Source organism: Thamnophis sirtalis, unplaced genomic scaffold (assembly GCF_051295495.1).
Source record: "Thamnophis sirtalis isolate CommonGarterSnake01/CBP01778 unplaced genomic scaffold, rThaSir2_p1.2 scaffold_2, whole genome shotgun sequence".
NCBI lineage: Eukaryota > Metazoa > Chordata > Lepidosauria > Squamata > Natricidae > Thamnophis > Thamnophis sirtalis.
The window spans coordinates 45,296,657-45,310,851 of NW_028261382.1; the positions used below are offsets into that span (position 1 = coordinate 45,296,657).

At 43.5% G+C, this 14,195-nt stretch overlaps 1 protein-coding gene across 6 annotated transcripts in view; it reads left to right on the forward strand.

The window, feature by feature from the left end:
* The first annotated feature begins 6,465 nt into the window (after positions 1 to 6,465).
* DPF2 (double PHD fingers 2) overlaps positions 6,466 to 14,195 on the forward strand; it is a 30,835-nt gene continuing 23,105 nt past the window's right edge. For 2 of the 6 annotated variants that reach the window (XR_015695507.1, XM_014057623.2), the window contains exons 1-5: positions 6,469 to 6,692; positions 10,606 to 10,766; positions 11,236 to 11,343; positions 12,130 to 12,293; positions 14,039 to 14,131. Coding sequence is in view for 5 of the 6 variants with exons in the window: in XM_014057623.2 (XP_013913098.1) it covers positions 6,661 to 6,692; positions 10,606 to 10,766; positions 11,236 to 11,343; positions 12,130 to 12,293; positions 14,039 to 14,131 (558 nt within the window). In the remaining variant the exon portion in view is untranslated. Of the gene's footprint in view, positions 6,693 to 7,863; positions 7,978 to 10,605; positions 10,767 to 11,235; positions 11,344 to 12,129; positions 12,294 to 14,038; positions 14,132 to 14,195 lie in introns of those variants that run through there. The other 4 variants (XM_014057622.2, XM_087705267.1, XM_087705269.1 and 1 more) reach the window with 4 other exon arrangements.

Sequence of the window (14,195 nt, forward strand, 5' to 3'; positions counted from 1 at the left end):
TGGAGGCAAGTTGTTCCACTGATTAATTGTTCTGTCCGGAAAGTTCTCCTTAGTTCTAAGTTGCTAAATAGTTTTCAGGGTGGAACTGTGAGTGATTCTGGGCTGAAAGGCCCAACAGCATCGTTTCCATTCAAGTAGCCTCTTTCGTTTATTTATCTAAAGAAAAATGTTAACATACATTATGACCACTCTTAATCCTAGCTGTTTATTGAGACAAAAGTGTCCAAATTTCGATTTTGTGGCTATGGGAAGGGAATGTGGCAATAGGTTGTAAGTATGAAGAACGGTCATCGGTCACTTTCTTTCTGCGCCGTTGTAACTTTGAATGGTAAGTAAGCTGAGGACTACCTATAGATCAGTGATCCCCAACCCCCGGTCCGCGGACCGGTGCCGGGCCGTGGAGTACCTGGCACCGGGCCGCGCAGTGGCCGGGGGCCATGATCGCTGCAGCGGCCGGCCGATTCCTGAAAAAAACCTAAGAGCGCCTATGCAGCTACGTAGGGTTGCGTAGACAGCGCTAGTAGCGTAGCCTTGCGTAGGCACAGTTTGTGCTACGCTATCTACGCTAGCCATACTGAACTGCGCCTGCGCAAGGCTACGCTACTAGCGCTGGTCATCGACACGCTCAGCGGGCCACGGTAAAATTATCAAAGGCTGACTGGTCCGCGGCGATAAAAAGGTTGGGGACCACTGCTATAGATGATTTCATCTATAGTAGAAGTTTCTACAAACTTTAGAGACAACATTTTTTCCCCCTAGGGATGTTTCAATGGAAGAGAGAAACCGTCTTATTCTTTCAAAGCAGTCCCTAATATTTACCGTGTTCCCCTGAAAATAAGACAGGGTCTTATTTTCTTTTGACCCCTGAAATAAGCACTTGGCCTTATTTTCGGGGAGGTCTTACTATTTTTGAGGTGCAGGAAGCAGTGAGCGTGGTCACCGCATGGCTGCTGCGGTGTTACAATATTTTCAGAGAGGGCTTATTTTAAATTTTTTATTTTTTATTTTATCAATTTCATATATACATTCACAATTATATGATCTCATAACTGTTATTGATCATATGTATTTATAACAATTTTTCCCTACAGTTGACAATATACTTGAAGATTGCTTTTTTAACATCCCATAGATCCATCTTATCTTACAACGGTCCTACTTCTTCTTCCCTCCCTCCCTCTTTCCTTCCCTCGTTTCTTCTCTCCTACTCCCCTTCCTTCCCTCCTTCCTTCCCCTTCCCTCCTTCTCTCCTTCCCTCCTTCCTTCCCTCCTTTCTTTTCTCCTTCTCTCCTTCCTTTCCCCCTTCCTTTCCTCCTTCCTTCCCCCCTTCCTTCTCTCCTACATTCCCTCCTTCCTTCCCTCCTTTCTTCTCTCCTTCTCTCCTTCCTTCCCTCCTTCCTTCCCTGGGAGGGCTTATTTTAGTGCAAAAGCCCGATAGGGCTTATTATCCGGGGTGGGTATATTTTTAAGGAAACGGGGTGTTTTCCCCAAGACAGTGGCTCTTAAAAAGTTCCTTCCAAGCAAACAGAATGAATTATCAACGTGGAAACAAAAAAAAAAAGGAATTTATTTCCCTTCCCCTCCTCTTTTCTGCTCCATATGCCAAGAAAATGTCTCGAAGCAGCTGGTCCACGAAAACATACGATATGCACAGAATTCCTAAAGGATCCCGAAGGAATGTGGATTTTAATCTAATGCATGGTCAAAAGTCAATTTCCAGAATTAAATTATGCAGACTGTTTCCTTTCTCTTTCCTTAAAACACGCAGAAATGTTTTAACTGCCTATTTCAAGGAGCGTTTTAACTGCACAGTTAGGGTAAAAAAAAACCTCTCCTTTGGCCATCGCCCCTATACATTTATTTTTAAAATGATGGGAATCTACACACAAACCCTTTTAGCGATATGTGATTTGACCTTCGTAGTTTTTGGAAGACACAAAAAGCCCTCGATCAATAAAGCCACACCCAAGACCAGAATTTTCCCAAAGTTGTATTGTATTGTATTGTATTGTATTGTATTGTATTTAATAGATATATAGGCCGCCCAATCCTGGAGGACTCCGGGCAGCTTACGGAAAAGAAACAAATCTTAAAAAATATAAAGAATTTTTAAAAAAACAGAGAAAATAGATTAAAACCACATCATGCACCCACTCTGGTCGGGGCTGAACCTCAGTCATGAGGTCAGCCCCCCAGGCCTGCCGGAATAGCCAGGTTTTGATAGCCTTTCGGAAGGCCATGACAGTGGGAATGGTCCGGATCTCGGGGTAGTTCGTTCCATAGGGTCGGAGCGGCTACAGAGAAGGCCCTCCTCCAGGGAGCCACCAGCCGACACTGTCTGGCTGACGGCACCTGAAAGAGGCCCATCCTGTGCGATCTTATCGGCCGTTGGGAGCAGTGGTGGGTTTCAAAAATTGTTCGAACCCACTCTGTGGGTGTGGCCTCCTTTGTGGGAGTGGCTTGCCGCCCATGTGACTGGATGGGAGTGGCTTGCCGCCCATGTGACCGGATATGAAGATGCTGACGACACTTGTCAAAACCACCTTAAATTACATCACACACAGCACTGGCAGGCATAAGAATATGATGTAAACTTGTTTTTTAAAAGGCATCTTTGGTTTGCGTTAAAACAACTTCAACACACGCAATGTTCTGATTGCACCACAAACGCAGTAGTCATCCTTACCTTTCACAGAGGCACTGAGGTTTATAAATATGAGCATGATAGTGTAGAATAATCATATCCAAGGACCAAAAAAATTTGGAACCTCTTCTGTAGGTGTGGCCTGCTTTCCGGGTCCACTGGTGGAACCTCTTCTAACCGGTTCGGTAGATTTGATGAACCGGTTCTACCAAATAGGTGCGAACTGGTAGGAACCCACCTGGTTGGGAGGTATGCGGCAGTAGGCGGTCTCGCAGGTATCGAGGTCCTAAGCCATGTAGGGCTTTAAAGGTAATAACCAGCACCTTGAATTGCGTCCGGAGACCAATAGGAAGCCAGTGCAGCTCGCGGAGGATAGGTGTAACGTGGGTGTATCTTGGTACACCCAGTATCGCTCGCGCGGCTGCGTTCTGGACTAGTTGTAGTCTCCGAACACTTTTCAGGGGCAGCCCCATGTAGAGCGTGTTACAGTAGTCGAGTCTTGAGGTGACGAGGGCGTGAGTGACCGTTTGAAGTGCCTCCGGATCCAAACAGTTGCGGGATCCCCTTTTACAACTTCCTGCCAAGCCAAGTTGAAGGAGACGCCCGATGGACACAACAACCCTCTTACTCAGCCTAGACAATTTGAAGGCGGGCGGACTTCAACTCCCAGAATTCCCATGCTGGGTGTGGAATTCTGGGAACTGAAGTCCACACCTCTTCAAATTCCTCAGGTTGGGAAACACTGCTAGAGTAACAAAGGTGGCCCTTCTCAACTGCACTCCAGCGTGATCTCCTCGTACGACTTTCTGATAAGCAAAAGTCAAGGGGGCAACCCGATTCCCTTAACAACTGCGTGGATTCATTTAACAACGGTGGCAAAGAAAGGTGGGTAAAATGAGGCGAAACTTTGGGCTGTGTTAGAAATTTTAAAAAATGAGCAATGTTAAAAATAAGGGGTTTTTTTTGGCTGAAACCTCATTGAAAGGGTCTCGGAATATCCTCAAACGTCACTGCTGACATAAACTCACACAGATCCGCTAGAATAATTATAGGAAGGGATCAGATTAATTTTGGCAATGCTCTGCCACCTCCTGGCTTGAAAGCGATCGTTCTTTGCAGCTTTACAAGGCTTGGAATTGCCACTGAAAGCAGTAAAAAATGCTATTTAATCACCTAGTTGTGTCCTATCAGGAAACAGACAGCAACAACAGGTGTGGATGCATGGAAGCGCAGTTGTCCTATCGCTAAGAAAGCTGCCAGTAAGACAGTTTGGAAAAAGGAGGAAACATAGAGAAATCAATTGAACGTGGCATTGTACCGCCGTTTTATGTGTGTGTTATTGTGCGTGTTGCATTTTTGCTGATAAATAAATGAAGGGAGACTGGTGTAGATCTATGCTACTATAACTAGTCTCCCTTTATTTATTTATCAGCAAAAATACAACACAAAAAATGGTTTTCTGCCGGGAAGGCTCCCTAGGGTAGAGCTGAAAGGACTAGGGGAGCCATGATAGCAGTGTTCCAATATCTCAGGGGTTGCCCCAAAGAAGAGGGAGTCAAGCTATTCTCCAAAGCACCTGAGGGTAGGACAAGAAGTAATGGATGGAAACTAATCAAGGACAGAAGCAACCTGGAACTAAGGAGGAATTTCTTGACAGTGAGAACAATTAATCAGTGGAACAGAAGTTGCCTCCAGAAGTTGTGAATGCTCCAACACTGGAAGTCTTTAAGAAGATGTTGGATAGCCATTTGTCTGAAACGGGATAGGGTTTCCTGCCTAGGCAGGGGGTTGGACTAGAAGACCTCCAAGGTCCCTTCCAACTGTGATATTGTATTGTATTGTATTGTATTGTATTGTATTGTATTGTATTGTATTGAAAGGCCAAAGGGAAGCAGTATGCCCCCTCCCATATTTGGGCATACCATGTGTTTTGGCATAACTCACTCTCTCTCTTTCTCTCTCTGTCTGTCTCTCTCTCTCTCTATCTCTGTCTCTCTCTCTCTGTCTCTCTCTCTTTAACATAATCCTCAATTTTCAACAGTTCATTTAGTGACCTAACTTGCAACAGCACTGCAAAAAAGTGACTTATGATCAGTTTTCACACTTAACGACCGTTGCAGCATCCCCGTGGTCATATGATCAAAATTCAGGCGCCTGGCAACTGGTTCATATTTATGACGGTTGCAGTGTCCCGGGGTCACACCATCCCCTTTTGCAACCTTCTGACAAGCAAAAGTCCCCAGGGAATCCAGATTCACTTAAAAACAGGGTTACTAACTTTTCAACAGCACTGATTCACTTAACAACTGGCCAGAAAGATGGTAAAATGGGCCAGAATTCAGTCTCGCTTAGCAACATAAATTTTGGGCTCACTTATCGCAAGTCGAGGACTAGCTGTACTTATAACTTTTCCCAGCCTTCATCATCATCTCTTAACAACCACATAATCCCTTGCGGGGTGGAGTCGGGGCAACTGGAGGTAGCAGAGAGTTTAATGGCCAGATGCCCTTCCTGTTGCCAATGAAGAGTTTCGTTCGGCAGATAAATTCTCATTGTGCCCAGAGAGAGAAACATCTGCCTCTACCTTGGATTCAACTCACAGCCTCCTGATTGTGAGGCGAGAGCGCCACCTCTAGGTGGAAAACTCCCTAAGATTTTTCCATCCTTAATTGGCAAAAATACTACATTTTTGACAAAAATACCATATTAAGTAAACCAATATTCCAGGTGAGAGAATATCTAATAATCAAATTTACTCCATATTGAATTATATATGTAGAAAACAGAGGGGAAAAACACAGGCCTCTCATCAAATCAAACAGTCAAATCCCTCTGTTAACTATCCGTTGTTGTATTTAACATGTAGAAAATCCACAAACTGCCATCTGTCAGAAATTATGTAAGGTCTCCTGCTTGGGTGGGGGAGAGGGGGGGGTTAGACTAGATGACTGTAGAAATCTGTGGCTTTTTTTGGGTGGAGAGCATGGATCCGTGCATTTTCTCTTTAAGAATAGTATAACTTTAACCATTGGTGCATTTGATTCTAATTCTTCAACATAATATGCATGGATGTATATTTGCATACTGGTAACCCTCGACTTTCAGCCATTCGTTTAGCATTCATTGTAACCATTCAGAGTTACAACAGGACTGGAAAAAGCGACTTGCAACAAGTCCTCACATTTATGACCATTAACAACATCCCTACAAACATGTGATCAAAATTCAGGTGCTTGCATTTATGACAGTTGTAGTGTCCCAGGGTCATTCGTGATCTTCCTAGCCACTTCTGACAAGCAAAATCAATTGGGGGGGAGCTGGATTCGCTTAATGACTGCATGATTCACTTAAAGACGGCAGTGATTCACTTAGCAACCATGGCAAAAAAAATCATAAAATTGGGTGCAATTCACTTAACAATCTCCTTGCTTAGCAATGGAAATTCTGCTCCCCAACTGTTGTTGTAAGCCCACAATCAAATGTAAGTAATAAATGTAAGTTTATTTATAAATATTTATATATAAATAGGTATTTTTATATAAATACCTATTTATAAATATTTATTTGCAAAAGAAAAGCATCATTTAAAATGCCTAGTATTTTTTTTCTAGACAGATATATGTAAGGGCAGCAGTGAGGTATTTTTTATATATTTTTTCTAAATACTACAAAATATTACATCGAAAATTTAATTCTCTGTTTCCCGGAACTTTTCACGCATGCGCTCTCGATGGCAGATCTGCCGCATGCGCAACACACGTGAATGGAATTTTTGTCGACGGCGTCCTTTGCGCCTGCGTGTTCTTTGCGCCTGTCCTCTCCCACCGCGGGAAGAGCGTGGGTGTAATTGCCTTCTCTTTCCTGGAGTGTGAGGACAAGTTGGGGCCCACTACGCATGCGCCGTCTTCGAACCTGATCGGAAGGTTTCATGGAGAGCGGTTGCCGGAGTCAGCGAGAACGGGCACTCGGCGCATGCGCCCTCGCGTGCTTCGCGGCCACAGGCGGCAGAGGGGAAGATGGCGGCGATGGTACAGAATGTGGTGAAGCTGTGAGTGGAACTGTCCCCTCTTTCCCCCCCCCATTCCCCCCTTTTGCTTGCAATGGTACAACCCGAACCTTAGACGAAGTGCGCGCAAGGAGGGTTGTTGGGGAAGAGTCCATTCCGCTCGCGGGGGTGTTCCTGACGGGATAATGGAAGGAGAGGGGTTAGCTATTGAATCTCTTTTTCTCTCCTCTGCTCATTGCTTAGGACTGAAGCGATATCTTTAAAAAGTGGGTTTTAAAAAGCGGACGGAGCCTTTGTGTGTGTATATATATGTGTGTGTGTATGTTTGGGGGAGGTGGGCAAGAAAGCACCTTAAAGTTTCAAAAGTGAGGTACGTGAGGGGGAAAAAGACCGCCCGGCTACCTCAAGATGCCTTTTAAAGATGGGGAGGAGCTTTTGAAAAAGGAGGAAAAAAAACCTTTAAAAAAAAAACCCGAACCCCAATTATGAATCTTTTCAGGGGGCTGAGGTAAATCCCGCTCCCCCCCAAAAAAGGCTTGGATGAAATACAGTAAATAGAGGGACTTGTAGAGGCGAAAAAAAAATCCCCTTTAATATATGTTTGTGTGTGTGTGTGTATTATTTTTCTCCTTTCCTCCCACAACCTAGCTTTCCCCTCAGAAGCCTTAAACACATTATATTTACGTATATATAAATTTATATAATGTGCTTAAGGAGTAGGTTTCTGAGGGGAAAACTGGGGGGAAAGGGGGAAAATTGAGAGATTTGGGGGAGCATCTTCTCCCCCCTGGTATGTTTGGATCACAACTCCCATCATCCTAAGCCCTGCCCTTGCTATTTAGCTTGTCTTCCTGGCAAACTTCACCGGGAAAAGGGGTCGAAATAATCAAAATTTGGGCAGCTCTTTGGAGAAAATGAGCTCCCCCCCCCCCAAAAGGTCAAGACCCTTAATGGAAGTTTGAGGGAAAGTCCTGAATTTCTTTCCTAGGCACCCCACAAAATGGGAAAATAAAAGTTTTTCTGGTCCCCCCCCCCCAGTTCTTTAAAGCATTTACAGTTTTAGAGGGGGAAAAACGTGAAGGATCGGAGAAGAAACGCAGCCTTTGGAAAGGGAGGGTCTCTTTGCATGGGTGAAAAGGAGATTTAAAAAAATAATCAATTTTTAATAAATATTTTTTATTGGGGTTTGTTGTACAGGTAGTCCTCGACTTACGACCGCGATTGGAGCCCAAAACTTCCGTCGCTAAAGCGAGACAGGTTTTGAATTGAATTTTGCCCCATTTTATGACCTTTCCTGCCGCCGTTGTTAAAGGAATCACTGCCGTTGGTACGTGAATCCGGCTTCCCCTTTGCTTGTCAGAAGGTCGCAATAGAGGATCAAATGACCGCAGGACACTGCAGTCGTCATAAATATGAGTCAGTGTGGCCACGCGTCGGAATTTTGATCACGTGACCACGGGGATGCTGCAATGGTCGCAAGTGTGAAAAAATGGTTGTAAGCCACATGTTTCAAGGCTGTTGTAACTTACAACGGTCACTAAATGAAGTGTTGAAGGTCGAGGACTGCCTGTAATTGCAACTTGTACAAATAATGGTGGAAAGAGAGACGAGAGTAGCTGTCTTAAAAATAAAATGGCACAAATTTACAAGCTCATTCTTTCCACTTGAAATATCAGTTTGAAGTTGATTTGGGAAAGCTTATTTCCAATGGAAAAAGTGTTGCGAAGTTGTGTTGTGTGCAGCTTCTCAATCTTCCCACAGCCCTCCAATGTTCCTGATTGATTAGGGAAAGTAAAGAGAATTACGTATAATGCATTGATATTCCATCTTCAAAGACCAAATTGGATGATTGGGGATGCTGTTATATTTTCCATGTGAGGCAAACTCATAACATCCCATCCACTGCTTTTTATGTGAATTGGTTTGGGATGAGAAAGGCAGGATATAGGAAAAAACTCTGAACCCATGACACAGACGGGTGGACTTGAAATATTTGAGAGAAATAAAAACTTACCATATGGAAGGAGATGGAGGGACAAAGTGGGAGTGGAGCAGTTTCCCCTATAGAACAAGGCTCAGCAAACTGTGGCTCCGGAGCCGCATGTGGCTTTTTCATCCCTCTGCTGTGGCTCCCTGTTGCCAGTCAGCTCCACAATTGATAGGGCTTTTGGTTAGGACAGGTAGAGGGAAAAGGACGCCACACAAGGAGGAGGTAGGGGAACCAGACTTCCGATCAGCTTCAGAATTGAACAGGGGAGCTTCCAGTTAGGACCGTTGCAGATCTTTGAGTGTTTAAGATGTGTTGATTCTTTTGAGAGGATGAAGACTAGCTGCATTTTGGCCTTAGAAAGGAGAGAAACCGAAATTGTCAGAATCCCAGAATTGTAAAAACAGTAATCCTGCTCAGGTATTTCTAAATGCCGTGAAGAATTGGAGTAGAGATGGTTAAAACCAGGAGCTTTGTGTGTTATCCCACATTTCTGAACAAAACCATGCCATTTGTTGAGGAAATTGTGGATCCTAACTGAGCCAAGAACATTGTGTGTGTATGTGTTTTGTGTTGCTAAATTTCTTTAAGCTGTTTCAGTTGATAGTTGATGATCAAGATTGACTATAAAACACTGTAAACATAGTGGGATTCTGATTTAACTACATTAATTTTCTCTCCCTCCCTTTGGTTTCCTCCCCAGACAGCAAAGTTGTAATGTTACTTTCTTTCAAGCAAGTTGCATTGTTTTCTCTACCCTCCTTCAGCTTTTTTTAGTGTGTGGCAAGGTTTAAACATTGAAATTACTATAATTATGGACTGTTCAATTAGAGAGACTTCATTGCTGCTGCACCACAGATTTTTGAAGAACAAGGGAAAAATGCAAGCTGTGTGTACTCTTAGATATTTCTGCATTCTTTTCTCTTAGAAGTTTCCATCATAAGCCTATTTGCTAATGGATTTATTGAATAGAATTGGACATTTTCTTTCTTCTGGTGAATTTACTGGATTGAAAGACAGTTGCCATATATACAATACCAGCTCCACAGGTGCTTCTTTTGTTCTGAAGAAAGGGGGGGGGGGAAAGCTTAAATCCATGCTTCTAATTTGAATTTCAAACCAGCCTCTTCGCATTTAATTATGACAATATCTGCGAGCGGTCAGCTGTGTGAACAAAATACAATATTTGCAATCTGTCAAAAGATCTATCCTGCTAGGGGTGGTTTCTTGTAATGCTTAGGAAGTGAGATCATCCATCTATAGTTTCCTGGATTAAATGGAGGCAGGTTCATCATCAGACTAAGCGATAAAGTGATACACTTACAGTCAAGTATGATGAGTGAATCAAGACATTATAGCTTCAACAATAAATCATGCTTTTAAAAAAATAGCTTTATGTTACGTACAAACTCATCCAGGGCCTCCCAATGACATAATTCAGACAGTCAAACTACCTAAGGATGAATGCAGATTCTCCCCAAAGCTGGGCCTGGTTTGTACTTTACAATGCGAAAGAAAATTACAGAAGGGTTGTGGCCGGCCATATTCAACTGAGTTGTAATTATCATCATCATCATCTTCATTTAGTGACCCCATAATCCCTTGCGGGGTGGAGTCTGGACAACTGAATGGAGCTAGCAGAGTGTTTATTGGCCGGATGCCCTTCCTGTCGCCAATGCAAAGGTTTTTTCACCAGATATATTCTCAGTGTGCCCAGAGAGATAAATATCTCCCTCTACCTAGGATCAAACTCACAGTCTCCTGATTGTGAGGCAAGAACTCCACCTCGACGCCACCGTACCACAACTGAGTTGTAATTATGTTTAAATGAAATCAAATAAACTTTTTCCTGAATTTTGTTTCCAACATGCCCCTTTATATTAAAACATTCTCCACTCCCCAAATGCACACTGTTGTACTACAGAAAGACATTTCATTAATGATGTCCCTCCCAATCTTTTGTCCTAGCCTTGGTGAACAATATTACAAGGATGCAATGGAGCAGTGTCACAATTATAACGCCCGGCTGTGTGCTGAAAGGAGTGTCCGATTACCGTTCCTGGATTCGCAGACTGGGGTGGCGCAGAGTAACTGCTACATTTGGATGGAGAAGCGGCACAGGGGACCAGGTGGGGCATCAGGATGGCATACAAAAGCTTTACCTGGGATGTCAATTCCATGATGTCAGTTCCATGATGTCAATTTCGGGCAGCATCTTTCCTGCTTCAGTTCATTTGCGTATATATACCTTGGGTTGAAGGCAAATCTCATTTTCCTCATGAAACCCACTTGCTCATGGTAGGAAGCTGCTGTGGGATATTTTTGGGGTGGTGGCTTTCCGTGATAGCAGCATGAATTAGTGCTGGTATATACTAAAATTGCTTTATTTTTATTTTATTTGCCCATCTAGCTATCAAGAAACTCTGGGCAGCTTAATGATTCCTGCAAAGAGAGCTTCTAGAAGTGTTCAATATCCCAAACCAAAAGAGTTTGCCATAAATTTGGCCTAACTTTATATATAAGCTTCCCCCCCCCCCTTTATATATAAATTGAATAATTAAGCAGGCTTTGATTTCCTCTTTTTTCTGTTTTTGGAAGGTTTGGCATCTGGCCAGCTCTATTCTTATCCGGCTCGACGCTGGCGGAAAAAACGCCGTTCCCATCCTCCAGAGGATCCAAGACTTTCTTTCCCTACCATTAAACCAGGTTTGCCCTGTCTGTATTATACAAAGTTTTAAATTTCTATCATTGCAGGCGGAATCATGACAGAGCTTTCACCTGGCTGAAGTGATCATTCAGGCATATATTACAGAATTTGTAAATTGTCCAGGCAAATTCCGGGGTAATTTGGACAGGTAGATGGGGGCTACCTGAGGTGAGAACTCTGTAGTTCTAAATCAGCCAGAAAGTACCTTTGTATCCTGTTACTTGTATACTAATGGAGCAACAGGACAGCCAGACATTTAAAAAAAATGTCAGGTTGCAAGTAAGAATTCCGCATAGATGCAACATTAAAGGCGACAGAAGAGATCATGTCATTCTTGTGTTAGGACCTAGTAGATTTCTGCATTGGCCTGTGGTGCCTATCAAACGTCTCTTAGGTTATTTGGCCAAGGTCAACGGAAGTTCAGATTGAGAGGTCCTTGATGCTCTCTGAGCTTGGTTGTTTTCTTGCAGACATTTCATGACCCAACTAGGAAACATCATCAATGCTAAAAGGGAGGGGGGGAAAGGAGGAGAGGACTATGGGGTCCTTGGTGCTCTCTGAGCTTGGTTGTTTTCTTGCAGATGTTTTCTTTACTCAAACTAGGTAACATCCTCAATGCTGTTACCTAGATTGGGTCATGAAACAGCTGCCAGAAAACGACCAAGCTCAGAGAGCACCAAGAGGCCCTCCATTTCAACCCTAAGTGACCAACATTCTCCTTTTATTGGTAGCTTTGATTCTTTGTCTTAATGGCCTTAAGACAATGAAATCTCTGTTTTTGGCAGACACTGAGCAGGCCCTAAAGAAAGAAGGCTTAATCTCTCAAGATGGCAGCAGTTTGGAGGCCCTCTTAAGGACAGACCCCCTTGAGAAACGCAGCTTGCCTGACCCTCGTACCGATGAAGACAGCCTCAGCGAGTTCCCCGTTGCCAATAGCCGCACCCGGAAGGTAGTGTAGAGAATGGCAGCCTGTGGTAAAATAAGACATCTTTCCTTTGAAAGATGCTCATGTATAGAACATATTGTTCTTCTTTTTGTTTCTTTCTCTCCCCCCCTCCTTCCTTCCTTTCTTTTCCCTGTCTCTTTCTCTCTCTTCTCTTCCCTTCCCTTCCTGCTTTCTTATCACCATCCAACTGTTGCTCTGGCCACCAAGGAAAATTAAAAGTAAAATATAAAACTTATAATAAATACAAAGCTGCCAAGAACAAACCATTTGTATTTTATTTATTAACTATATGCTACCCATCTTCCTGTGGCAACTCTTGTCTCTCAGGCTGAGGGTTGTATAGCCACCCCTTGAGAATAGCGACATGGATCTCCTGTTGGGAGTGGGATTAGAAATGGATCACCCCTCATTCCTTTCTGAGTGCTGTTGCCTGGGATCCTGTAGAGAATCCATAGCTTTCTTTTTCGATTCCTTTCCCCTTGGTTCATGCTGATCGTTAACATTCAGTGCAACGAGACGTAGAGTCCTTGGACGAGGATTCTACCACTTGCCACCTCAGTTGAGCCCAAAATCTCTGTTGTCAAGCGAGAAAATTGTTAAGTGAGTTTTGTCCCATTTCACCACCTTTCTTGCCACAGTTGTTAAGTGAATCACTGCAGTCGTTAAGTTACTCTTGCGGTTGTAAAGTGAATCTGGCTTCCCTATTCACTTTACCTGCCAGAAGTTCATAACAAGACCCCGGGATATTGCAACCGTCATAAACACGTGTCAGTTGCCAAGCATCTGAACTTTGAACACCTGACCACCGGGATGCTGCAGTGGTGGTAAGTGTGGAAAAACACGTCATAAGTCGCTTTTTTCAGGGCCGTTGTAACTTCAAGCAGTCACTAAATGAACTGTTGTAACTTGAGGTCTACCTGTATTAAGCCACTAGGGGAATAAGGAAAACCACAGCATACAAATACACTGGTTCCATCATATATTTGAGAGAGAACACAAAATATTTATTAGATGATTTTAAAAAAACCTAGAGGTACAGTGGCAAATAGCCTGGATCCTATATAAGTCCTATTTATCAATCAGGCTGTAGAGGTAGTCCTCCACTTACGACCACAATTGAGCCCAACATTTCTGTTGCTATGTCAGGTGTTAAGTGTGTTTTGCCCCATTTTACGACCTTTCTTGCCACAGTTAAGTGGATCACTACAGTTGATAAGACCTGATTGTTAAGTGAATCTGGTTTTCCCCGTTGACTTTGCTTGTCAGAAAGTCGCAAAAGGGGATCACGTGACCCCGGGACGCTGCGACCGTCATAAGTATGAACCAGTTGTCAAGCATCTGAATGTAAATCACGTGACCATGGGGGATGTTGAAAAGGTCGTAACTGAAAAATGGCCATGAGTCATTTTTTTTCAGTGGTACCTTTGGCCAGTCGCTAAACGAATTGTTGTAAGTCGAGGACTACCTGCATCTGCCTTTGGATTCAGAAGCTGCACTGAAAATGGTCCCTGATTGAGCAGGAATGTTGTTGCTCTTAGCATTTGTCCAGCACAACTGCTTGCAAAGTGCGCTTGCCTGGTTTTTACAGAAAAACTATCAATGCATTGATTGACCAAACAAGGGAGGGTTGTTATTAGATAGCTTGTCAAAGAACTTGACACCTGCAAAGCTGTGATTTAATGGGAATATTCCTTTGGATGAATGAAAGCATCAGTTTCTCACAGCTTTTTGCATCCTTTTTGTTTCAGCGAATCCTGGAACCCGATGACTTCCTGGATGATCTGGATGATGAAGATTACGAGGAAGACACCCCAAAACGACGAGGCAAAGGAAAGGCGAAGGTAAGGGGTGAACGTGCCCCCCTTAAAAATTTCCTCCGTTTCGACTTCTGTAGGCTCCCTGAAT